This window comes from Leptopilina boulardi, unplaced genomic scaffold, assembly GCF_019393585.1.
Source record: "Leptopilina boulardi isolate dan_hultmark-lab unplaced genomic scaffold, ZJU_Lbou_2.1 LbouV2_249, whole genome shotgun sequence".
NCBI lineage: Eukaryota > Metazoa > Arthropoda > Insecta > Hymenoptera > Figitidae > Leptopilina > Leptopilina boulardi.
Genome location: NW_026137806.1, coordinates 67474 through 95203, shown reverse-complemented (window position 1 = coordinate 95203; position 27730 = coordinate 67474). Strand labels below are relative to the sequence as shown.

The window sequence follows — 27730 nt, the reverse complement described above, 5'->3', positions numbered from 1 at the left end:
ATCAATTTTAAAGTCAAATAGCAAAAATAAAATGAAATTATTAATTAATAAGAATAATTTAAATTCTTGATAATTTATCATAAATTAAACAACCAAAATAATATGTTGAATAAATTATTTCTAAAATTTTGAAATATATTAAATAAAGTTAACGGTTATTTAATTAACAATTATTTATATTCTAATTACAAATATTAAAAAAGAGATAAAAATTATTTTGAAGTTATATTAAATATTTCTAGATTAATTACTTGATCATAATAAAATACAGAATAAAACAATTAATTCAATATACTGAATTTTATTACAAAACGTCTGTAATTAGGCTACAACATGTAATATAATAATTGCGTTTGGTCTAGACCCTTACTGAAACAAAAAAAAATATTTTGTAGTCTTTTTTTTAAAAAAAAAAATGTTTTTCTCTCCCCTCATAATTTTTTTCTGCGTGCGCACCTGATTTATTTTTATTATAAACAAATTTTTACATGCAGACATTTTAAAATAGAATTAATTTTTCCATATAATGAAATTATTACTAAAACATTAAATAACATATTAGATAAATAAAAATTATTTAATATTTATGAAATTCAACGTTTGTTTTCAATTAAAAACCGACTTATTAACAAAAGAAAAAAGTTACAAATTAATTTAATATAGAAAATTAATATAAAAAAAATTAAATAAAAGATCAACAATTTAACATTTATGAAAAAATGGACAAAATTTGAATCGACATATTATATAAATTAATAAATGATTAGAAACGGACGCAGAAAAAAAATTATTTAAATAATATGATAATTATAATAATATTATATCGAAAATTTGTCGTAAAAAGGTTAAGAAAAAAAATGAATAAAAATTATCCTTTAGTAAACTTCGATTACATTGTTTTATGTTCAAAATTGAAATGTCACTTTTGTAAACATTGAGTTGTCGTGCCATGAATAACGTTCGAAGTAAAGGAAACTATCCCAAGCTACTAATCCTAAGATAATGTAATATCTTTCGTTTATTCATATAATTTCTATTTATATTAGGTATGCATTTACTCGTGATAACTAAACAGTTTTTTTTTCTGTTACGCATCACCACTAGGCTTGCAGACGTCGAAGATCAAGAGATTGCATCTTTATAAAAAAGAAAAACATTTTCTCAATTTCAGTTATTTATTTTTTTTTTAAATTTAAATTCTTTCAAATTTAAAACATCTTATGTTAGTATCAATAGAAAACAAAAAAAAATGTAAATACAAAAAATTTTCAAATAAATTTTTGACATTTTTTTTTTCTATTTAATATTTTCTGTCATAAAAAATTTATTTTACATAAAAAATTGTGAATTCTTTATATAGAAAATAAATTTTCCCAACTGAAATAACCATTATTAAATAATAGAAAAAAAAATCCTTATTTGACGCCAATTTTTACAATTTCCACCATTTTATTTTTTATAAATGGAATTATACTGTACAGATGAAAATATTTTGAAAAAAATTAAATTAATCAATTAACTGAAATTGAGAAAATAATTATTCGAAAAATTTACATTGAAAATTAGAGAAAAAGAAATAAAATCAAAATAAGTTTTCTTTTTTATCGATTTTACTTCTTTCTTTGTGACAAATAGAAAAAAATTCAATGTAAATTTATTTTTTAAAAAAAAAAAACGTTGCTCACCCTATAAATTGATCACTTATTGTTAAATAAATTTTTATCGAAGAATATAATAATGAAATTTACAAAGAAAAAAAAGTTAATTAACAATCGTGGAAACTGCCTCGAAAATTATTTTTTTTTCAATATTTATAATTAACAAAAAAAAAAAAACATCCAGAGACAGTATCGAAAATTTTTTCGAATCAAATTTTTAAAAAATGTACAGTTTTACACATATTATTAATTTAGAATTAATAATGAATAGAATTTGAATATAAAACGAGACAAAAATTCCTCGATTATTAGAAAACTTTTGATATAATTTGCTATCGCCCAAAAAAAGAGAGTACACATATAATATAAAAATAAACATTCTCGTAAGCAAATGAAAAATTCTGTTATTGCACATCGAAGAAACTCGAGGACAAAAAATAAAAATGTCGATTTTGTCAATATTTAATTTCAGCAGCCTCGTGCTCTTCGACTCATTCCAGTAAGCTTACTGGTATTTTTTTTCATTTCATTTTAATCATAATAATAATAATAATCGTAATAATTATAATAATAATGATAATAATCATTATCAAGTAAAATTTGTAAAATACAATATGCTGCCTATTATAAATTCTAAATCTTTTTTTCTTTATAAATAATTATAGTAGTAGTCTTCACACCTTTTATTTTATTTTTTTTTTTTGTTAATTTATTATAATCGGATGACGTTCCTTTCCACTTTTTTTTTTCTTTTGTTTCTTTTAATTTAAATATTACATTTGTGATCTGCTTGACTGTGTATATAATACATATACAATATAATAATCTAAAGGATTCGTATTATTTACATATGTACAAGTAACAACGGCTTTTATTAATGATTTACCCGTTCGTTAAAAAGAAAAAAAAATTAAAAAAAAACAACTTTGATGTAGAGGCCATTGGGACTCGATTACAAAAAAAAATGATAATAATAATAATAAAACACCTGTTTTTTAAAAGTCAATTATCATTTTCTTTTTTTTTCAAAACATATGTTTTTTTTCTACCTGAGCTGAAAAATCCGTGTAAAGGAGCGCATCAGATCTATCGTCAATTTCTCATTTCCAGCTCTTTGTTTTTTTTTTCTTACTTTCTGTTATAAAAGTCATCGTTTTTATATATATTAAAAAAAAAATGCTAGAAAAAATTTTTACTGATAAATAATCAACAAGAAACGTATTGATAAATTTTTCCAGTGTTTCTTATTTTAATATAATCTTAATGATTTTTATAAATTCATAAGCACCTTTTTTTCATAAATAATCAATATGAATCCTATTCATTATTTATCAATTTTTTCTGGATTATTTCTTTTTCTTGATTCATTATTAGTTTTTTTTTCCAATTATTTACCATTTAGTTTTGATTTATTTATCAATATCTCTTTACCAATTTTTATTTATAATAATTTTACTGATCTTTTATCAATCTTATTGCTGATTAATGTAGATCGAAAAAATTTTTTTCAGTAAATAATATTTATTTTGATAAATATATATATTTATATATTTTTTTTGTAAATAATCTATACCTTGATAAATAATTCATTTTAAATAATCAATAATTGATTATAAAGGACAATTCTTATTTGATAATTGGCAGCGAAATTAGTTCAAAATAATTTTTCCTTTATCGATTTTTTGAGACTGGAATCAGAGAGAAAGGCGTCGTCGTCGTCGTCGTCGTTACAATTGTCCTAATATGTATGCCCAAATTATCGATTTGACAATAAAAATTTTTCTTTCACCTCGTTTCATCACAAACATACACAATATTACATGCATACACACACACACACAAAAAAACAAAAAAAAAAAAAACTAGAAGTTTGTTTTTATTATAAAAGCGCGCACATATGGGGAAGGGTGAGGGGGGAACTACACATCACACATCGAGTCTGAAAAAAAATCCTCCGACTCTTTTTTTTCAATATGAAAGTAGAAAGAATTATTTTTTTTTTTCTGGTATACAAAGATGAAAAGAAAATTCCCTTTGCTAAAAAACAATTTCCCCTTTAATCACTAGATAAATGGGGATTTAATGTTAGCCAAGATCTTGCTACGATTCAAGATCATCTTCTCGTTGACTACTAAAGTATGAAACGAGACCGCCAAATTCACCGGTACCTTCCTCATCATTTGGATGTTGTTGGGGATGAGATGGTTGTTGTTGCTGTTGTGATGGTGGTGGTTGTTGCTGTTGTGGTTGAGGGGGAGGAGGAGCCGTTGATGGTTGATTATCGGCGGATGTTGAGAAATGTTCAGCGGGATATGGTGAGCCTTGATAGGCAGCAGCATCGTCAGCGGTTGTCATTGGTGGTGGTGGTGGATAGGCACCGTAATGATAATTAGGCGGTGGTGGTGGATGATAAGGTGAAAAATTACCTGGTGGACGACTTGGCGGCGGCGATGGTTGTTGAAGTGAATGACTACCTGGCGATGCGCCAGCAAACGGTGGCATTTGATGTCTTAGTGGACTATCGGGAAATCTTGACATTGGTGGTCCACGTACATAAGGCGGTGGTGGCGGTGTTGGATCACCTTTTGCGAGAGGACTTCCCGCTGTTGGTGGAATCATACCTGGCACATGACCAAGTGGTGAGCTACGATCGCGATTATTTATTGATATTGGACCGCCACCCGATGGCGATGGATCCATTGGATGATGTGACGAGTGATACATTTGAGGGCCAGGACCACGTAATCTCATTGGTGGTGTTCCCGAGCGAACGGCGGCAAAATGAGGTGGCATCGCCGATTGTTGCTGACGATATGGTGATGGAATTCGTCCACGTGGTTGCATGTCATAACCAGGACGAGGACCGCCAATAATTTGGGCAGCTGGATTTGGTCCTCCAAAATATTTATGTCCCATTGCTGTTGCCGCTGCTGTAAATGATTGCGGACTACCGGGAACGGATTGTGATTGTAGCATTCTTGTAATTACGGAAGACTGCTGTGGATAGCCCTGAAAAGAATAATATAAAAATTAAATATTATAGAAAAATATATTTTTAGAAATTATTATTTTTTACCTGTGAGGAGTTGGAAGTTTGCGTTGAGGGTGATCCTTGAATATTGGAACCAGGCGCTGGAGGTGTCGATGGTGCAGAACCGGAAGTACTGCTACCCGGAGTTGGAAGAATATTTGGCATCTCATCATATTTGGATGATGGATTTGAATCGGTGCCCATGCCCATCATTCCACCGTCCATTGGATTTTTGGCATTTGCCTCTGCAGCGCGTGCAGCTTCTAGTGCAAGGGTCTTTTTACCTTTACCACGACCTCTTCGTTTTGGCTTTAAGGGCGAACCTTCGGGACTGAAAAGTTGTCCATCACCACCTGGCATCATGGACATGTGTCCTTCAACATCCGAACCCATCATTCCAGGCATGACTGTCATATTTGGTGTTGCGAGATTAGGTGACATTAAAATGGGAGATGACGTCATAGGGGGAGGAATTCCAGGTGTCATTAATGGCATTCCCGGCAGTGCAATATCAGTTGTTCCATCTCTTCTCATTTGTTCGGCGAGAATTTCCGCTTTACTTCGTCGTCCACGTTTTTTCTTCTTTGGAATATCACCATCGTCGGGAGCATTTTCACGTTCACGTTCAGCCGCCAATATTTCCAATGCTTTTAAACGTGCTTTTTCCATTTTTTTCGCTTCACGCTCTTCTTTTTTACGTTTTGCAATTTCAATTGCCGCCAATTCAAGTTGACGTTTACCATATTCCTCGTCTTCCATCATCATTTGTGTGAGTTGTTCATCATCAATATCGGCCAATTCACCAGCGCCAAGACCAGCTAGTGAACCCTCGCCAACTTCACCTGTCACTAAACTTGAACCAGAAATATTTGGATCGTGCATTGATACATTATCGACTTTCTCCATTGCCATTGGATTAGCCATTGCTTCAACATCAACGCCTTTCAACATTTCCTCATCGTCCATTAATGGATTCATTTCTAATTTTGATGCTCTTGGCTTATTTTTACTACCTGGTTTTGGTCCTGGCTTTTTTCTTGGCCTTGGAGTACCATCCTCATCCACTAATTTTCTCGTTGGACTTTTATTTTTTTTCAATTTCTTAATTTTTGGCGATTTCAATTTTACTTTCATTCCATCTTTCTTCGGCGAGTATGTGTCACCTAGAAAATAATATTGTTTATAGTATAAATTAATTTAAATATTATAAATAGTACTTTATTACTGAAATATATATTTTATTTATAATTTTTATTTCCTAATATTACCTGAATCGTTTTCAGCATCTTCATTAACTTCCTCATTGTCATTTACAACGAATTCATCTTCGCTCTCTTCTGTTTTTTTCAAAGCCTTCTTCAATTCCTTTAAAAAAAAGGGGGATATTTATATAGTACTTACATTAAAATGTACCACAATAATTGGAAATGGGAGTCGTGACGTCATAAAATAAATATGGCTGACAGAAGTATAGGTAACTTTTGTAACCAACGCAAAGGGAAGCAAATTTGTTTTTAAAATAAATTATAAAATCATTAAAATTAAAACCAACTTAATACAATTTTTTTTTTACTAATGTACAACAAAATTTAAATTTTTATAAGAGTCACAGAAATTATTAAACTGATATTATACCATCGATAAAAAGCACACAAATTACATGTATAATTTTAATTTTTAAGATTTTTGGATTTGATTCACAAACTTCTAACAATAAAAACTAAGAAATTAAAATTAATTTTATTTTAAAAATCTTGAAAAAAATTTTTTTTTTTGAAGAGTTTAAGTGAAAAGTGCAAACAGTCTTTCTTTACATCTTACATTATTTTATTAATCCTGTAATTTAAAAAAAATCAAAATCATTATTAATATAAAAATGTAAAATGCATAAAAAAATTAAATTTTCTTTTTTTCAATTTTAATAAAATGTATATACTATATATTCATAATGCATATCTATTTACAATGTCGTGCTTTTTAGGTTATGTTCAACTTATAATACACTGTAACAAATAAAATAGAGCTCTATGAACATAAAGAAAATTAAAATTCTATATTTTTGTGAAAACAATTTTTAATTTTTAAAATAAATATAAAATAAACAACATAAAATTTCTTTAGTTTTTTTTTCTTTAAAGAAACCACGAGTAAAGTTAGGACAAGCGTGTCTACTTTTTCATCTAAATATAAAGCAAAAAAATTTACTTTTCAATGAAAATTTTTTAAAAAACTATTCTTCTCCCTTATCTTTATCAATAAATGTACAAAAATTACCTGTATTTTTCTTTGAAATTTATAAAATTTAACTTTTTTTCCACACTTTTTAATGTTTTGTTTACTTTTTCTACTTACTCTCTGTTTAATATATATTTACACCACCAGATGTCGTGTCGCAGTTTACCCCCTCCCAATAGTTATTATAATAATATTTATTATAAAAAAAATTTAAAAATTCATACCTCTTCACTGTCAGATGCCATTGCTTCTTGATAATTAATTTTTCTTCCTCGGGTTCGTCGTCCAAGAACTTCGTCTTCACGCTCTTGTCGTTCATCAGGTAGTCCTCCATAAATAATCTATTAATAAAATATCAATAATTAGTTAAATGAATAAAGAAAAAGAAAAATAACTTTCTCTGTAATGAAATTTGTAAATTATTATTATTATTTGAAATTTAATCAATTATAAAATTTTATATTATTATATATTAATAAATATAAAAAAAAAATTTAATTTACCTTTCGCCGAATTTTTTTCTGCTTTGGAAAATGTTCCTTCTTTCGCTTTTTAGAATATTCTTCCAATAAAGGATGAATTGGAATTTTATCGAGTTCGTGAATTTTTTCTTCTTCCTCATCTTCATGTTCTTGATTTGAAATTGTAGTTTGTGGTGGAATTAATTCTTGTTGAACAATTGGTTGAGAAGAAATTCCAGCTTCTATGTTTGGTTCCGTTTCAATTTGTGCTTCTGGTTGAGGTTCAGGATGATGTTCCTCTTCATCATCGACTTCCTCTTCTTCTTCCTCCTCTTCCTCATCCTCATCTTCCTCCTCATTATCATTCTCATCCTCTTCTTCCTCTTCATCATCATTATCCTCTTCAACTGGAATATTTTCATTTTCCAATGGTTCCGTTGTGTCCATTGTTTCTGGATTTTCTCTCACTTCTCCAGTTGTTGTTATTGTTTCTTCCTCTTCTTGTTCTTCCTCTTCTTCTTCTTCCTCCTCCTCTTCTTCTCCTTCTTCATCTTCTTCCATTTGCGGTGAATTTTCCAACGCTGGTGTATTTTCAGCCAATGGAGTTTCTTCAGTTTGCAATTGATTTTCCGTTTGATTTACTTCAGGTGCTGGATGTGCGTCTTCTATTTCTTGTTCTTTATTTTCTACACTCTCGCTAATTGTTGCTCTAATTTGCTCGTCCTCTTCGTTATCACTTTGATTATCAGAATGCTCGATAATACGCCTTCTCTTCTTTTTCTTTTTCGATTTTGTTTTCATAATCCATCGTGGTTTCGATGGTATTGTTTTACTTCTAAAATTGAAAACATAGATTAATTTAAAAAAAAAAAAAATTCAATGACATTAAGTGACATATATTTTACCTCTTTTTTCTCTGTCTCCATGAATTGTCACTTTCCTCACTTTCGGATTCTTTGTCCCATCCTCGATTCTTCTTTCTTTTTGGACGATCGCTGTCATCGCTGTCATCGTTAACTGAAAAAAATAATTTTGTAAATAAAAGAAACTTTTTTTTTGAATTCTTACAAAACTTACTGAAATCTTCATCATAACGTGTGGTTCGAGCCCTGGTGGATCTTCTGACAGCTCTCTTGGCACCTTTTCTTCCTTTTCGTCTTGTAGAAGAGAACGATTCATCAGTTGAACTATTACGATCATCATCCTCCTCTTCGGAACTCGATCCCTTAAAGTCTTCATCACTGTAACGATCATCATCCTCGCTACTAACATCCAAACTATTAAGTTTCCTGTGCTTCTTTCTAGCCAATTGTTTTCTCACAACGATCTTCTTTTTCTCCTCTTCATCATCATCATCCTCCTCGTCATCATCATCCTTATCTTCCTTATATTCCTCATCGCTCTCCTTCTCCGATTTCTCCTCATTTTCATCCTCATCCTCCATTTGTTTCTTTAAAGCCTCAGCTTCAGCTTCTTCCTTTTCAGCATTCACAATTGTCGTGATATCTTTCCCTCGTCCTTGATTTCCAGCACCTTGTACAGCTTCAACTTCATCTTGAATCGCTGCATTAATCATATCATCATATTCATTAAATTTATAAGTATTAGCACATCTTCGCTCTCTGAGTTGATAAACTGGTTCACTTTCATCACTACTTGAATTATCGGAACTCGATTCTGAACTTGATGATGTTGATGACGATGATGATTCATCAGATCCTTGACTTGAACCTTTAGATCCATCTTCTTTTGCATCACCATCCTTTCTAATGACATTTTCAAGACTAATTCCAACATAGGCGAGACGTTTTTTCCTCAGCATTTCACTTTCAAATTTCTTTGATTGACTATCAAAATCCTTAAGTTTTTGTTGTAATTTCATTACCAATGATGTGTGCTGACATGGTGGACAGAACCAATCACCTTCGGGAATGATCATCAACGCTGGTCGAAGACAAGAGCAATGCCATCCCTTGTCACAACTATCACAAAGTAAAATCCATTCTGGATGATCGGCTTTTTCACATTTTTGACAAGCGTATTCATCATCAGCCTCTTCAACATCGCTCTGTGATTTTCTTGCCGTTCTTGCACGTCTCATTGGTTCGGCTTCTTCATCTTTCTCTAAATCACTTTCTGGTGAAAATTCATGATCACTTTTAAATTCCAATGATACGTCACTTTCAATTTCTTCTTCTTCTTCTTCAGCTTCATTCTCATCATCGCTACTCGAATCAGTTGAACTCTCCCATGGTTTTGATTCATTAAATTTTTTCTCTTTCCTTCTTCTCTTCTTTTTCTTCTTCTTTTTCACCTCCTTTTCAACTTCCTTGACAACAACAATTTCCTCATCACTCTCCTTATGCTTTTTTCTTTTCTTCTTGTCCGGTGAATCTTCGGGTTTTTTCGATTTAATCTCCTCCTCAATTCTTCTTTTATCGGCCTCTTCTTTTATTTTCAATTGTGCAATTCTTCTCGAAGCTCTCACGGGCATTTCTTCATTAGCTTGTCCTTCGGGCATATCTCTTCCGATCATCAAGCCAAGAACCATTTTTCGTTTCTTTCTCTTCTTTTTTGAATCGGGTGTTTCTGCTCCCGGGGTGTCAATTGTTTCATCTGGTTCGTGTGACTCCTCCGGTTCATGTGTCTCCTCCTCCTTTTCATGTGATTCTTCCTCCTCCTTTTCATGTGATTCTTCCACCTCCTTTTTATGTGATTCTTCCACCTCCTTTTTATGTGATTCTTCCACCTCTTGGGATTTTTGTTCTAGTGATTCGTCAAGTACCTCAGTTTCTTGATCTTCCGATTCAACTTCCGGTGTTTCTTCTTGACTTTGACCTTGTATTTTTGGTTTATTACGTCCACGGCAACTACCACCTCTTCTTTTACGTCCACGGGGTCTTCCTCGAGCTTTTTTCGACAATGAAATCTCATTTTCAATGACAACATCATCATCATTACTTGTCTCTTTACATTCTTCAGGAACAACAATCACTGGAACAACAATATTCTTTGCTGTCTCATCCTCGGAACTTATTGCAATCACACGACTATCCTCAACCGATTTTCTCAATTGCATATCAACACGTCTTCCACGTAATCTCATTCTCTTGCCAACTTGATTATTATCATCCTCAGCATTTTTAATATCGTCAAGATTAATATCAATTTCAGCCTTGCGACGTTTACGTGTTGGTTTTGGTAGCTCTATACTCTCTTCTTGACGACCAGTGAGTTCAGTAAATGATTTCACTCGAATACTCATTCGATGAATTGGTTCACTTTCTTTTGATGAATCCTCAATTATTGTTTTCGATGACTCATCATCAGCAAGGGGATCCAATTCCTCGGGAGGATTAAATGTTATATCCGAATCAAATGGCATTGAATCGTCTGAATCAATTATTATCGAATCATCCGGCTGTGATTTTGATTCACTAATTTCTGGTGTTTCAACAAGAGTCACAAGATTTTTCACTGTTTTCAAATCTTGTCTAACGCGAAGACTTCTAGTGACCCGGACATTTTCTGTTACTTTAGACTCTTCAGTTGTGTTGGATTCTTCAGCAATTTTAGAATCTTCAGCACTTTTTGAATCTTCGACAACTTTGGAATCTTCAGCACTTTTTGAATCTTCCACAATTTTGGAATCTTTAGCACTTTTTGAATCTTCCACAATTTTGGGTTCTACCACAATTTTGGAATCTTCCACAATTTTGGGATCTTCAGCAACTTTGGAATCTTCAGCACTTTTTGAATCTTCCACAATTTTGGGATCTTCAGCAACTTTGGAATCTTCCACAATTTTGGAATCTTCAGCACTTTTTGAATCTTCCACAATTTTGGGATCTTCAGAAACTTTGGAATCTTCCACAATTTTAGAATCTTCAGCACTTTTTGAATCTTCCACAATTTTGGGTTCTACCACAATTTTGGAATCTTGCACAATTTTGGAATCTTCAGCAACATTGGAATCTTCCACAATTTTGGGATCTTCAGCAACTTTGGAATCTTCCACAATTTTGGAATCTTCCACAATTTTGGAATCTTCATCAACTTTAGGAGCTTTCGATGCAATTTTTGTATCTTCATCAAGATTTTCAGTGGATTTAGAATCTTTTGTGATCTCAATTGTTTTGAGCTTTTCATTGGAATCTTTGTTGTCATTTTTGTCAACTTCACTGTTATCAAATGTTGATTTACTAACACTTGGCACGATTTCACTTTCACTTTCGGCGGAAGTCGACGTAATAACAGCGGTTTCTTTATTATTATCATCTAAAGTCTCGACAATTGCAGCATCTTCATTTTTGTCTAAAGTTTCAATTATTGGAACATCTTCATTTTTATCCAATGTCTCGACAATTGCAACATCTTTATTTTTATCCAATGTTTCGATTATTGGAACATCTTTATTTTTATCCGATGTTTCGACAATTGTAACATCTTCATTTTTATCCAAAGTCATTTCAGTAACTGATGATGCATCTTCACTTTTTTCGGGTGTGTTTGATTCAGTGATTGCGATATCTTCACTTTTATTCGAAGTCTCAACAATCAAAATGTCATCATTCTTATCTGATGTTTCAGTGATTAAATCTTCATTTTTCTCTGATGTTTCAGTGATTAGATCTTCATTTTTCTCTGATGTTTCAATCACAGCAGAATGATCTTCACTTTTATCAATAATCATAACATCATCTTCCTTTTCGTCTAAATTATCAATAATCGCTAGATCTTCACCTTCGTCTGAACTCTCAATAATTATATCTTCTTTCTCCGTTATCATTTCCGTGATTGTGGAGTCTTCAATTTTATCTGAACTTTCAATAATAGCAATATCTTCAGTTTTTTCACTTTCAGATATTTTTTGATCTTTTACCAATTGATTTTCATCTTTACTGGAAGATTCATCAATTTTGATGATTTCATCATCTTTAGTGATTGTATCTTCCTTTTTATTTGATGATTCACTGTCATCATGTTCTAATGATTGGAAATTTTTACTAGTAGTTTCAAATTGTTGACTAGCTTCTTTATCTTCAATCCTTGAAATATTATCATCAATATTTTCAATTATCTTTTTATTAAATGGTGATTTTAATTTAGCTGGTGGACTATCATCGTCTGTATCAAAATTAATACCAGATCTTTTAATAACATCTCTTTTGAATTCTTTGATTTCGGAAATTTCAGCTGTGATAGCTTCGGGTAAAATATCAATTCTTGCTTTATTACATGTTAGATCTTCAATAAGTAAATTGGAATCTTTTTTAGAAATGATTGTTTCACTTTTTTCGGTGGCAATAATTTTTTCTTCCTCGACAATTGAATGATTTGTAAGATTCATAATAGGCACTTGTTTTATTGATTCTTTAGCAAGTGATAAATTCATTTCATAAGATGTATCATCAATTTCTTCTTTTCTTCTTTTTGAAGACTGAATAATTAATGATGGATCATCATCTGATTCAATTTCTTCATCATGTAAAGTAAATGATTTTTTATTTAACGATTTTTGTGATTCTTTATTGTAATTTATTTTATTGACAATTGATTCCTTGTTCGGGACATTTTCATTTATATTCACAGGCATTGAATCAAAAATTTCTTTATTTTCAGGAATTTTAGTCTCAGTATGTTTAATATTTTCTAATTCAGGAACTTCTTTATTTTCCGTGTCTTCTTCAATGATTTTTGAAATTTCATTTCTTGACGCATAGTTTTGAATTTCAGAAATTTGCTTATCGTTAATATTTTTAATAGATTCAATATCAATATTTTTGGAAACATTTTGTGATTGTTCAGTATTATCAATATTTTTCGCACTAGTATCAATGGAAATTTCTTTTAAATTTTCCTCAGTTTTCACATTTTCGTTTATTGTTAAAGCATCTTTTTTTTCTGATAATGGAAATTCTTTGACAATTGTTTCAGAATCATTGCTTTTTTCATTGAGTGTACTATCAATTTGATTGCAAAGATCATCAACTTTACCCGATTCAATAAATGCCTCTTGATCTTCAGAATCATCAACCATATCCATACTGTCAGTAACAATATGTTCAACACGATTGCAAATGTCAACAGTTTTACCTGATTCCATTAGTGTTTCTTCATCGTTTATATTAAATTCATTTAAAAGTGATTCACGATTTTCCATTTGTACATTTGGCAATTTTACATCAATATTTTTCATTTCTTTATTGAAAAATTCACGATCAGCGACAAAATTGTTATCAATTTGAGATTTTGTTTGTAAATTTTTTAATTCTTCATTTTCATCTTTTTCTTGAATATTTTTATTAGCATCACTATCAATTTCTTTTACATCTTTCAATTTTGTTGATGTTTCAACATTTTTTGTATCATCAACAAATTTCGTTGGGGATTCAATTTCTTTTTCATTGACAATTTCTATTGGTGATTCAATTATTTTCGAATCTTCAATTTCCATTGTCGATTCCAGTTGATTTTTATCTTCAATTTTCATTGGAGATTCAACATTCGTTGCAGATTCAATATTCTTAATTTCCATTGTATCAACATTGGTGCACTCAATTTTCTTATGAATATTTGATTCTGATACATCTTTGGTAGTAATTGTTGCAATACTTGATGGAATATTGACATCATTACATAAAATTTCATCTTCACGATCTTCAGGTGATTTGTATTCGACATTGTCATTATCAAAGTCATTTTCACTTTCATTATCACTATCGTAATCCCCAACGAGCGATTTAGATTCAATTAGTTTTTGTGATTTCTTCTCTGTTAAATTTTCCTTTTCTTCCATTTTTTTAGCACTATTTTCAGAAAAATTCATTTCTTTAACATCATCATTTTTTGGAAGATCCAATTTTTCAGAATCTAAGGACAAAATCGATTCTTTAGGCAAATTCAATTCCTCTGTTGTTGTTGATTCTGGTTGATCGTCATTTTTTAAATTTACAGAAGAATTTGTATTTTCAATATTTTCGGAAATAATTTCCATTTTATTTTCTTGATTATTTAATTCCTCCATTTCTTCAGGTGAATTTAATTTTTCTAAAACAATCGTTTCGCTTTTAGAAATATTCAATTCCTCTTTTTCATCTGGTGAATTTAAAGTTTCTGACAGATTCGATTCTTCTGTTGTTTCCAGAAGATTTGACAATTTCTCACTTTCTGAAATATTCAATTCCTCTTTTTCATCTGGTGAATTTAATTTTTCTGACAGATTCAATTCTTCTGGAAGATTTGACAATTTTTCACTTTCTTGAATATTCAATTCCTCTTTTTCTTCTTTTGGTGTATTTAATTTTTCCGACAAATTCGTTTCATCTAAAGTTTCTGGAAGATTTGACATTTTTTCTTGACTTTGTTGAATTGTCAATTCCTCTTTTTCTTCAGACAAATTTGAAATTTCTCCACTCTCTGAAATATTCAATTCTTGTTCGTCTTCTTTTTCCTCCCGAAGATTTAACGTATTTTTACTTTCTAAAACATTCAATTCCTCTTTCACTTCTGTCAAATTTGATTCTTCGAGAATATTCGATTTCTCAGTTATTTCCAATTTTTCCTTAGAAAGATTTAACATTTCTACACTTTCCTCGTTTTTGCTTGACAAATTTGATTCTTCCATTGTTTCTATTTGTGATATTGATTCAATGTTGCTTTCTTCTTCTTCTTCTTTTTCTTTTTGTAATAATCCTCTATCTTCTGTCGTATCAATATCCTTGGGAACATTTTCTTTAGAAATTATTGAAATATCCTCTTTCTCAGCCTCGAATTGTTGAGGTATTTCAATTGAAGAATCAACTAATTTTGAATCATCATTTTTCATTGGAAATATTTCTGATTTTTCAATTAAAACTTTTTCCTCTAAATCTTTTATGATATTTTCAGTCACGTTCGTATCATCTTTCTCATTTGAAAATATATCCTTATCTTCTAATAGTAAATCTTCTGCTTTTTCATCTAACACTGAATCTTCTACTTTTTCTTCTAAAAGTAAATCTTCTAATTGCTTTTCTTTTGAAAGTGTATCATCGATATTTTTCTCTTCTAGAATTGAATCTTCATTTTTTTCTTCGAGAATTGAATCTTCTGTTTCTTCTTCTAAAATTGAATCCTCAGTTTTTTCTTCGAGAATTGAATCTTCAATTTTTTCATCTAAAACTGAATCTTCAGTTTTCTCCTCTAAAAGTGAATCTTCAGTTTTTTCTTCTAAAAGTGAATCTTCAATTTTTTCTTCCAATAGTGAACTTTCTATCTTCTCCTCTAAAATTGAGTCCTTTTCTTCTAAAATTCGTTCTTCTGGAATCAAGTTATCAGAGTTTTTCTCTTCAATTACAGGAGCATCAAAATTTTCTTCATTCATTTCGTTGCACAAATTTTTTTCCTCTAAAATTTTCTCCTCTTTTGTTGTTTCAATGACAAAACTTGTTCCTTCAGCTTTTGGCTCTTTGTCAATTTTATTTGATTTATCTCGATTATCATCTTCTTTTGATTTAATTGTTTCTTCATCAAAATCTATTTCTTCTGTTATATTTGAACTTTCCTGATAATCGTCATTTAATATCAAATTTTCTTTCGTTTGTTCCAAATTCTCAATTTCTTGTTCAACTTTTTTTAATTCTTGTTCAAAATTATCTTCAACTTGTTCTAAAGTTGTTTCATTTTTTTGAATTGTTCCCGTTGGGAGGGGAGAAAAATTTTCATCTTCATTATCAAGATCTTTGGTGAAAGATTCTGGTGAATAATTTGCATCATCTTGTTTATTAATTTCATTATTTTTCGATATTATTAATTCAATTTCACTACTTTTTGATGATAATTCCGTTTCTTGAATTGTTTCCACATTTAATTTATTACTAGATGATGCCTCAGAATCGATTATTGAAGAAATTCTTAAATCATTGGGATTTGTAGAATTTTTTGAATCCACATTTTTAAGATTTGATTCATTTCTCGATTTAGAATCATTTTCTCCCTCTTCCTTTTGTTGAGAGAGAAAATTTTTCTCATCACGTGAAGCACAAGGAATTTCAAAATTTACATTTGCATTTTCCTGATTCTCAGCAATAATTTCATTTTCAACATCATTTTTTAAATCAATACGATGATCCTCAGTGTCGAGATCATTTTTTATTTCAATATTGTCTTTATTTTCAAAAACAATCCTCTCATTAACGTTTGTCGATATAGAAACTAATTTTTCTTGCTTATTATGATTATTATTATCCTTGGTGACAAAATTCTTTTGTGTTTCGCTTTCACTTTCATTCACAACAACACGATCGACTTCGTCTTCGTTTTTCGATGTAAACGAAACACAATTTGGCCCAAAGAAAAATTTCGGCGGTGATAAACGATTTTCCACTGATTTCACTTCATTTTGTTCGTCAAAATTTTTGAAATTTACTCTATCATTCTCAAGATTTTTATTTTCATTTGATATGTTCTCTTCAGTTTCCTTTTTCTCGGGTCCACCAACGTCCCATCTTGATATCCTTTTTAGAGGCGATGTCGATGATTTTGGAATTACTTGAATGCCAAGTGATGGCTTAAATTTTGGTTGACAATTCTCCTCTGATTGTGAACAATTTCGATTGATTTTCGTTATATTATTAGGTGGAAGAGCGTTGTCATCAATTTTTTTTGATTCATTAGTTTCTTTATTGTCGGAAGCATCATCGCCGGGATTACCTGTATCACAATCAGCACCTGAACCTTCACCATAAAAATACATGGTTGTTTCGATGATTTCGTCTTCAATTATTATTGGATTAACAGCATCACAATCACTACCTGATCCTTCGCCATGTACCATCATTAATGGTTCTTCAATTGCTTCACCAACATTATCTCTCCATTGTCTCTTTTCGTTGCTTGGTCGAATTGGAATCACATCAGGCCTATGTCTCTTCACATGATCATTTTGCACCAATTCTTGTTCATGATTTCGTTTCATTGTTCCCATACGAAGTGTTGCGAGTTTACTTGGATCGGGAACAATACTATAACTTGGTAATCGATGTTCATCTTTTGTTGGCGTTCGTCCTGTACTGTGATATGGTGGATGATCATAATTTGTAAAGGACATTTGTCGTTTACTGAGATCGGCGACCATTGCATGATTTCGCATCATTACAGCGCGCGCATCATAAGCAATTGGAACGTCCTGTTGTTTTGTTTTTTTTGTGCTCAAATCAATTTCCTTGTGTTGAACATCATTGTCCTGAACACGATAATTTGTTTTACGACTAGAGAGATCGATTCCTGAAAAATCAACAGGCCTATTATGATCGTTTGCAGTTTCCCAACCACGTGGCGATGTTGAGAGATCAATTCCTCCACCTCCACCTACTCGTCGATTCGTTTGTTTCAATGATTTATCGGAATTACGCGAACAAAAATCCTGTGGAAATTCTTCTGTGCTTGTTAAAATTGCTTGATTTGATTTTGCCAAATTCTCAGCTATCTTCTCAAGTGATTTAATTGGCTTTTCCAATTTTTCCGATTGTATCCTAACAAGATTAGCGGCTAATTTATCAATTGGTTTTATTGAATGTTTATTGTGAAGAATTGATGATGTTTCAAGAACATTACCACTTGTTTTACCGGAAAGTTTCTCAAGGGATTTCATTAAAGAATCAGTTGTTTCCTCAACAATTGGTTTAGAGATTTTTGCCTCTGTTTTTTTTACCTCGTGATGATTTAATTTTAAAGGTGATGTTATTATTACAGGTGTTTCTATTGATTTTGGTTCATCGATATTTTTATTACTCTCAGTTTTCTTTCGATTCTCATTATCATTGTCGGATTTATTTTTGTTCACAATTTCTTTTGTATTTTCAACTAATTTATTAGAAATTTCTTTCTTTTCTTTTTCTTCTTCTTCTTTTAAATTCTCCACTACTTCGGGAACTTTTGATTCTTCGGGTTTGTTTTCTTTCGTTAATTGTTGAATTTCTTTTTTATTACTTTCTTCTTTTGGAAGTTCCACTTTCTTTTCTGTAGTATCTTCATTTAATGATTTAGTTTCACTCGATTTCTTGTCATTTTTTAAATTTGATTCCTCAATTTTCTCAACTTCGGGGACTTTTTGTTTCTCGGGATTAGATTTTTCCTCTTCTTCTTCTTCTTCTTCTTCGTCTTCTTCTTCTTCTTCCTCCTCCTCCTCTTCCTCTTCATCATTAGCTGCTGGTTCTTGACCTGTGTCAATTGTAGGTTTCTCCAATGTTTCTAAACTACTGCTGTCTTCATTTAGAGGAATTATTTCACCATTCGATAAGGAACTTATGAGATTAACTATTCCTTCACGATTCCTAAAAAAAAAAAAAAGGTTTTTCTTGTTTAATACAATTTTAGCAAATAAAGTTACAAAAAAAATTAAATTTTAGAAGATTAATTTAAACATAAAGAAATTTTTTGAAACCTACTGGGCAACAAGTTCCCAATTTTCTTCCTCTAAATCTTCGCGATAAATTCTTATGTTACAATCCTCATCAAGTTGACACCAATAAGAAAGTCCAGTTTTGTCTCTTCCTAAAGGTTCTAATCTCAGTTCACTTCCTGTTTGTTTATTCAATTCGTTCTTGAATTTTTGATTAAAATCAAATTGCGATTCCAAAAGACCCTAAAATTATTTTTTTTTTCATAATTAATATTTTAATTAGTTAATTAATTTAATGATGATTAATTTATTTTTGAAAAAAACAATACCTTTAGTATGCGTAATTTTACAGCAACACGTGATTTTTTATATCCAAAACGCTCCAATTCCCAACCATCTTGATTAGAATAGGTATGACAGAATTTTACTAAAGCCCTTTCCCATTTGTCAACAGTGACAGTTTTTCTTGTTTTTCGCAACAATTTTATATGTAAATCTATTAAAGGCTGTGGCACTGCAACAAATAAATTTCAAAAATAACATTAAACTGAAATTAAATTTCAGTTTCTTTCAATTGAAGCTAATTTTACTAAACTGTAAACAAAAAGTGTTTAAAAAAAAAAAAAAAAAATCGAAAAGTGAATAAGGATTATAATAAAAAGATACATTAATTAACAAATATTTTAACGCTTTAATTATCTCAAATTTTCTTTTTTCACGTGACAAATGAACTTGAAATAATTCTAATTTCAAGGTCACTGAAGAATATCTGAGAAATGTAAAAATTATTTTAAAAAATAAAAATCAAAAAGACAAATATAAAACCATAAAAAAACAATTTTACTTAATTAGTTTTATAAAAAGGAAAAAAAATTCTTTTTTAATTAGAAAAAACATTCATGTAAAAAAAAAACATTTTGTATTCAAAAATACAAATGAAATAAAAGTGCTTAGGTGTAAAATAAAAAAGGGTTGCCTCACTCAACATAAAAATGTCTATTTCATTTAAAGAATTTCATTGTTGAAAAATGAAACTCCCAAAAAATCACGTGGATTAGACAACAACAAAACCCTTAGGAAAGAGAGACAAAGGGATGATTAAGGAGGCTAAAACGTGGAGGAGCAAAATAATAAAAAAAAAAACAAAAACAAATACGAATCTATCCGTCAATACAGGCGGCAATTTGAGAGCCATGCAATATTTTTTTTTTCCTCTCCTTTTTTTGTTATCACACAATACTTGAAATTGAATGTAATATACAAGAAAACTAAAACCAAACATAAGCTCAAAACATGACAATATTGTCAATTGTAATAAATAATATGATAAAAATTGACAATTACTTTATTATGTTGAAAAGAATTGCGACAACTCCCGGAAGAAATGAAAGAAGATGAAGGAGCGCCCGTAGTGTTTGTATTGTCTATTTATCATAATTTCAACTTACCTTCTTGTGTGTTATCAAGCATTTCTTGAAGCTGGGAAATATCCGGATACTCAATGCCGCAACTTTTGCCAAAACAATCGAGAAACGAACAAATCACAGCGAAATTTGGGTCACTCACGCAGGAGGCTTCGTTATCGGACGCCATTTTTCCGCCGCTCTTGCCCGTCGTCGTCGTCGTCGCGCTCACATACACACACACACTAAGCTAAAAGAAGAACCGACTCATCACAAAATACACTTTTTTTTCTTTCTCTTCTTTTTTTTTCAAAAAAAAAAGAATATTCAATTTTGAAAAATATGAGAAACAAATTTTTGTTTCAAATTATCAATATTTAATGACGCCGTTTGACGAGTGAGCCGCCTAGGACGACGCTTCCTGGACATACACCGCACCACAACACACACTGACCCCTCCCACCCCCCCCGCCAGGGTGTCTAACAAAATTGCAGACACCTCTCTTGGCTTTTTTTTTTCTTTTATTATCCTCTAATTTTCTTATTTTCACAAGGGAATTTTTTAAGTGCATAAAATAAATCTTGTCACTTTCTCTCTCACATTGTAGTGAGTAGCTTATTTAGAAGAGCGTTCCACAGCACACACATACACAACTATATTTTTTTAATAGTTTTTTTTCAGCACAATATAATTGTTAAGACGAGAAGTGTTGTATATAGTTTTTTTTTTTTTTTTAAAAAAGAGAGCACAAAGATCACACCGTTGCTTTTCTCGTCTTCATTGAAACACCGCGAAATTAGCACTGAACTCACTGCCCATTATATATGCCTTCGGGTTTGGTCCGGCATCAACACTAGATTATGAATCGTCAACCAGTTGATCACCACTGACCAGGTTCGTGTTATCAAAATCACATGCCCCCTCTTTTCACACATATCATTTGTTGACATATCCACATACAATAAGGTTATAAAAAAAAATCTCTTTTTTTTATCCAAGTATATTTTTCATATTTGAGGTTAGGATCATTTTTTTTTCTTTCTTTAAAATATATTTATTTAACTAACACTTAAATGTAAGTTGAAAAATATTTATTTACAATATTTCTATTCTATACTACAAGAATAATGTACTATAAATTGAAAATAAAAAAGAATTACTTTTTTTTTGTGAAATATTTTTTAAAAATTACAGAAAAAAAAAATTCTTTTAAAGAGAATTTAAGAAAATAGATGATGAGAGGGGAGGGGGGAGATTATTACAAAGTAACCAGGGGCGAAAGGTCAAAAGTTGTGCCCTTCACTTTAAGTTGGCATTATACAATCAACCCCCTTCTCTTAACTTTCATGCTCGACGTGTTCAGTTTACATGAGTTTACCATTCACCTTCAAAGAAATATAATGTTGGGAGGCGCAGAGAGGTGTTTTTTTTTTTTAAAAACAATTGCACTATACAATTCTGAGAAAAACGAGTATACTCGGTACATAAATCCGATAATAAAAGTGCACACATTGTGTCTCTGAGATGATTTGTTTTAATACTCTATTTTTGCTACCGTTTTTCTCTTTTTTATTTATTTTTTTTTTTTTTTGAAATTAGAAAATATTGCAAATATTATTCACTAGACTGTCGAGAAAAAAATTAAAAATTCGTAACTATTATAGCAATATTGAAAAAAGTGTAAATTTCCAATTTTTTGATTCTTGAACTTTGAAATGTTCAACTTTTGAATTCTCAAACGCTTTCTAGCTAGCCCGCAATCGATCGACGACCGCAGAGTCGAAAGAGGGTGTTTCCTTATATACTTGCTCTAACGATCAAAGCAGATTTCCTAGACCTAGAGATAGTCACATTACACTCCATTGAGAAAATCCAATAAATTTGCTTTCGAAAAAAGGATTTTTATTAACTATAAATTAAAGTAGATTTTTGTTAATTTTTTTAAGAAATCATTTTCCAATGTAATTTTTTTTTTTTTTTAAATTAGACGAATTTCAAGAATTTTGATTTTCAAAAATTAAAATTTTTTAATAATTAACATATCACTGAAAATGTTAATATAAAAATTTTCCAATAATAAAAAAAATATATATATAAAAGTTGGAAATTAAAAAAATTGGTTTTTCTTTCAGGAGTAACTAGAGAGTTGACTATATATTGATAAGCAAAGAAATGAATGAATCGCGACTTCCCCGTGTAAAAAAAAGGAGGAGAGTAAACTCAATGAAAATACCTTCGCGATATGCGAATTCAACTTTTCAACAACTGTTGCATCCCTCTGGCTGAATGCCAACTAATAAAATATACAATTATTGATAATCGACAATTAACAAAGCAGTTTAGAATTGAAAATTTTTAAAATTTCATTCACTATTTTCCTAATTTTTACAAATATAAAATCAAAAAATTATTCTAAATTATCATTGATTTATTCATTTTAAAAAAATTACAATTATTTTTATTTATTAATAATAATAAATAATTACTACTCAAAATCAGACAAATTGAATGATTATCGAGAATAATTTTTTGACTTTATTTGAATACGATTTGTTATAAATTAATAATTAATTTACAAAATTCATATTTTAAATTATACGTCGGAAAAAGGAGAAACATTTTTTTTTCTTTGGTAAATAAAATAAAAAATGTAATTACAAAAATGGTTTATAAGTTAAAAATGTTCAATAACGACACTTTTTCTGCATCAATATGAAGCATGTAAAATATATTTTTCATATTTTTTTTTTTTTTTTTTTTAACAAAAATAATCTCCACGAGAATGTATTGTATACGTAAGATTAACTCTATACGTCATTTAAATACAATATCGTAAAGCACAATGATGGACATCTTGAGACAATATTTTCAAGACAATATTTTCAAGACAATATTTTGAAATGTTTTTTTTTTTGTGTATGTAATTTTTTTTTTATACAATCTCTAAGTTAAGCTTAAAGTAGTAACATTTTTAATTATATATAAATCTATATATAAAATACCTCACACTCTTCTCTATACAAAAGTATTAAACTAAATTATTATTCTTCTTTTTTTTTTAAACATTTGGAATCCAATTGATATCGATGAAAGTATCGAGTAAGTTTACGATTATATATATATTACAATAGTACGCGCACTTTTTTTTATTGAACAAGTCAGCCGTCAGTCGTTTATGTAAAAAAAGGGGTTTCTAATCTAGAAAAATTAAAATTAAAACAAAATTTATTAACTTATTTATTATTTTCTAATTAAATTTTAATTTTTCCAATTAGTTTATTTAATGTTAGATTTAAAAAAAAAATGAAGACAATTGACAAAATTATAATCGAGCGAATAATTATCCTGTAAAAGTAATTAGAATTTTTTAAATAAAAATTCTTACCAATTTTTATGGGATAATAGGCCCCCATTTTTTTTTTGTTTTTATTTTAAATATGCGGTAAAATGAAGATAATTTTTTTGTCCTCATTTTATTGACGAATGAATGAAAGCTGACTATTTTTTTTTCTTTTTTTTTTTTTTTTGTTTTGCAAATTATGTAATAAAATTTTAAATTTACTGATTCGCCTTTTGAGATGTAAAATTTTTTATCTGCTGCTTATAAACTTCGGCTTCCTCGACTTTTTTTTGAAATCTCTTTTTGTACACTTCTATTTCCCTTCTTGCTTCAGCTAATTGTCTACTAAGCTCGGCAACATCGGTTGTTATTGGTTCTGAATTATAAATCAAATCATTATCATCATCTTCATCATCATCTGTTTCTTCAATTTCGTCATCTAATTGTAATATCACTGATTCTGGCACTTTTATTGGTGATGTTTTTGTTTTTTGCTATTAGAAAAATAAAAAGTTGAAAAAAAAATTGTTTCTCTTTTTTTTTTTATATATAGTTACCTTAGGTGTGGAATTTTTTGTTGTTGATGTGAGCGGTGGACAATTTACCATTGTATTAGAAACTGAATTAATAAATAATTTTCCTGATTTAGAATCATTTCTTTTTAAAATATTAGGCGCTCTAGCAGTAATACTAGATTGATTATGAGCTAAAAATTGATCAGCTCTTATAGCAATTAATTTTTTTGATCCACCTTTTTTAGCACCTACTTGTAATCGTTTTATGCTCATTGGTGGTGTTCTTGTTAAATTTAACGCCAATTTTCCTGCTTCTGTAAAGAAAATTTATTATTTGTATAGTTTTTTTATATGATGAGGGAAAAAAAGAAATTTTTTTTTTTTACCAGTAAGAACGACTGTTTGTCCACTTTCCATTGCATTTTCAACAATTGTATCATTATCCATCATCATTGCAAGTCCATGAGCTTGCAGTAATCTTAATGGTTGATCAATTTCCATACTTTCCAAATCTTTGTGCTTTTTACTATTTCCCGGTGTTGCGTTATTATTCATATTTGTAATATTAGTCAAATCAAATTCATGATCATCATCGCTCGCTGATGAAATTGGAACTTGACGGAAAATTACTCTCTCCTTTTTGGCTGAATAGAAAAATGGAAATTTTTTATCTATATATAATAATAGTTTTTTGAAAAATTAAATATTTACCAGAATTCGATTTGCGCTTGGGTAGAGATTCGGGAATTTGAAATTTAACATTATGATGCTCCTTTTGCCTTTCGGATTCAAGATCAACTAAATTTTGTGTTGCAACTTCAAGTTCAACGGCACAAGATTGTCCATGAAATGTATGAATTCTCTCCTGTTGTAAAAGATCAACTAAATCGAGTCTATCTTTCTCCAATGCAATACTTATTGGCGTTTTATTAAATTTACTGTTTGCATTTGTATCAGCACCGTTATCCAATAATACGTGAATCACTTCTAAATTTTGTTTTTCCACTGCCCAATGTAGTGGAGTCATTTTTAACTAGAAAAAAAAATAATTTTTTATTTATATTAAATTTTTTTTTTGAAAAATAAAAAGGTTTTACCATATCGCGACTATCGACATCAGCTCCATATTTAAGAAGCAATTGTGCCATTTGATGATGACCCTCATATGCAGCCAAATGTAGAGGAGTACGATCAACTTTAGTTCTTGCATCTCTCGATATCCCTGCTCTAAGTAAAACCTCAGCAGTTTCGGTATGATTTTTTTGAGCCGCCAAATGTAATGCACTCGTTCCCAGCTGAAAACAATTTTTTTTTTTGAACATCTTTTCTTTTTTCTAATTTAAGATAAAAAAAAAATTTTTTTCATTCTAAAAAGAAAATTTAACACAAGAAAGACGAGAAAAAAGAATTGAATTTTTAAAGTTCTACGAAATAAATTATTTTTTTTTTTTACCCCATCGGTGGTAAATGGTGCCCCTCGACACATAAGATCTCTAACCAAATCTGTGGCTCCATTTCTTGCACATTCAAGAAGTTGCTTTCCCAATTCAACTATGGACAAAGCATCCTGAGATCTATTTCGCTGTATAATATCACACGATAGAATATAATTTTCCTCCTAAAAAATTGGACAAAAAGTAAAAATTAAATTTGCCTAAAAATTAAAATTTTTTAATAAATTCTTAAAATAAAATCACTTACTGGAATGAATGTTTCAGCTTCAAATCCATCGATATCTTGTGTACAAATAGTTTCAGCTTGCATTTTTATTTACTTTTTCACAATCTTTCAGCCTATTTTCCAATGCACTCTATAAAGAGAAAAATAAATTTTCCAAATTGTTTGTAAAATGAAAAATTACTTCTATTGAAGTAATTTAGAATTTGATAAAACATTTTTGCTTTTTTTTTTTTTTTTTAATGTTCAGCCGTGCGAATGTGCGAATAAATTCAAAATAAATTCTACATTAAAAAATAAATGTCATTGAATAATAATAGAGAAAAGTTGTTTTTTTTTCGAAATTTCCTTCTTTACAGGATGTTTTTATTTTATGCCATATAACTCAAGACAAGAGTTGAACTTCCTGTTCCTGTTCAATTGAACGGAAGTCCCTTGCCATAGGCCATGCGCTTCTCATACGATATAGAAAAGATGTCGAAATTTTTTTTTTTCTTAACAATTTAATCATTAATTATTTACTTACGAGGAATGCATTATTTCTATTATTTAGTGATTATTTTACAATTAATTTTAACACAATGAAAATCACGGTAAAAAAAAATTCACGTCTGCCACCACAGTTCAACTTGATTTAACCAAGACACGACACACTTTCATGAAAAATGGCGTCCTTATTGGCGCCATAGTTCACGCGCATTTTCTCTTCCATATTTCATTTTAAATTACATTTTATTAGAATTTTTTTTTTTCAATTTTTTGTCAAATTTTCATCTATTGAATGAAAATGAAAGGTAGTTATTGTTTTTGTTTTGTTTAATGATAATAAAGTCAAAAAAAAAAAAAAAAATTATGAAGGGCGGAGGGGAAAGGTATTTTATTGTTGACAATTGTACGAGCGATTGCAGTGCCACGTTACGATGATCTCAGTAAGTAAATATTATAATATTGATTCTCCAATTGGTTAAAATGAAAATGTCCAGTTTTCAGGACAAAGTTTTTGAAAAAAACACATTATTTTCTCTTTATGTTTAAATTAACATTTTGTTATTATTAAAAAAGCAGGAAATATATTGTTTTTCTTTTTTTTTTTTTGCGGAAAAACTTTCAAATGACAAAAGAATAAAAGGTAAAGTAGATTTCGAAATATTTTTTTTTAGCTGAAAATGATTTAATATCGTTAATTATTGGCAATTGATATTAAATTATTTATTAGGCAATTGTCTAATTTCTAATAGATATTTGGTATTTTTTTTTAATTTTTGTATTTTACATATAAAATTAGAATTTTATCGGTCGATGAAAGTTTTATTTTCAGCTAACGCCCATTTCACTGTGTAGAGCACTAGTTCTCGTCTGATCACTAAAGTTAAGCGCAGTTGAGCGCGGTTAGTACTTAGATGGGTGACCGCTTGGGAATACCGCGTGGTGTTGGCTTTCTTTTTTTTTTTTTTCTCCAATTTTCATTTATATTAATTTTGAATATTATACTTTTTTAATTCTGAATTAGTTCTCTTTTATCGAATTCAATTGCGTCGATTCGTTCATTAAGAAGGGTGGCGGGGCGAAACATAACCTCAAAAACCTGTCAAAATTAAAAAATTGTTTTTAACGCAAACAAAAATATAATATTAATTTCAAACAATTTTAGAAGATCTAGATTTTACTCCTATCGAAAAAAAATTATTTTTTTCCAAAAATATTTTGTCAATAATTATTTTTTTAACATTTAGTTTTTTTTTTCTTTTAAATCAGACAAAATAGCAAATTTTTAACCAATTTTTATAAACAAACGCTCATTTTACTAAGTGAAATATTCTCTACAATTGTTACCTTTTTTATATTGTAATAAGTATGTTCTTAAAAAGTTATTTAATAAATAAAATTTTAATTATTTATAACTTTTTAAGTACATACTTATTACAATATAAAAAAGGTAACAATTGTATAGAGAATATTTCACTTAGTAAAATGAGCGTTTGTTTATAAAAATTGGTTAAAAATTTGCTATTTTGTCTGATTTAAA

At 29.6% G+C, this 27730-nt stretch overlaps 2 protein-coding genes and 1 non-coding gene across 3 annotated transcripts; 1 reads left to right on the top strand and 2 right to left on the bottom strand.

Annotated features, from left to right (window-relative positions):
• Positions 1-285: 285 nt before the first annotated feature.
• LOC127280699 (uncharacterized) lies at positions 286-20619 on the bottom strand. The gene is made up of 10 exons (XM_051303884.1): positions 20217-20619; positions 19098-19282; positions 18815-19011; positions 8463-18700; positions 8291-8402; positions 7428-8220; positions 7149-7265; positions 5958-6054; positions 4735-5852; positions 286-4667 (listed from the first exon to the last, which is right to left on the bottom strand). Exons 1-10 carry the CDS (start codon positions 20359-20361, stop codon positions 3759-3761), a joined length of 13911 nt encoding a protein of 4636 aa, XP_051159841.1. The 5' UTR covers positions 20362-20619; the 3' UTR covers positions 286-3758.
• Positions 20620-20650: 31 nt separating this feature from the next.
• Positions 20651-26588, bottom strand: LOC127280701 (poly [ADP-ribose] polymerase tankyrase-2-like). The gene is made up of 8 exons (XM_051303887.1): positions 26231-26588; positions 25729-25837; positions 25481-25645; positions 25125-25322; positions 24739-25060; positions 24414-24671; positions 24070-24341; positions 20651-24006 (listed from the first exon to the last, which is right to left on the bottom strand). The coding sequence occupies exons 2-8, from the start codon at positions 25789-25791 to the stop codon at positions 23731-23733; spliced, it is 1554 nt and encodes a 517-aa protein (XP_051159844.1). The 5' UTR covers positions 25792-25837; positions 26231-26588; the 3' UTR covers positions 20651-23730.
• Positions 26589-27021: 433 nt separating this feature from the next.
• Positions 27022-27141, top strand: LOC127280766 (5S ribosomal RNA). Its single transcript, XR_007842873.1, has one exon. It is a non-coding gene; the product is annotated as a 5S ribosomal RNA (ribosomal RNA).
• The last annotated feature ends 589 nt before the right edge of the window (positions 27142-27730 follow it).

Bases quoted from the DNA above. Each gene is read 5' to 3' on its own strand.
- LOC127280699 (XM_051303884.1), bottom strand. From the start codon at position 20,361: ATGGCGTCCGATAACGAAGCCTCCTGCGTGAGTGACCCAAATTTCGCT. The intron at 7,266-7,427 runs GTAAATTAAATT...TTTTATTAATAG, and splicing joins AGAAAAAAATTCGGCGAAAG to ATTATTTATGGAGGACTACC. The intron at 4,668-4,734 runs GTAAAAAATAAT...TATTCTTTTCAG, and splicing joins AAACTTCCAACTCCTCACAG to GGCTATCCACAGCAGTCTTC.
- LOC127280701 (XM_051303887.1), bottom strand. From the start codon at position 25,791: ATGCAAGCTGAAACTATTTGTACACAAGATATCGATGGATTTGAAGCT. The intron at 25,061-25,124 runs GTAAAACCTTTT...TTTTTTTTCTAG, and splicing joins ATGTCGATAGTCGCGATATG to TTAAAAATGACTCCACTACA. The intron at 24,672-24,738 runs GTAAATATTTAA...TTTTCTATTCAG, and splicing joins CAAGCGCAAATCGAATTCTG to CCAAAAAGGAGAGAGTAATT.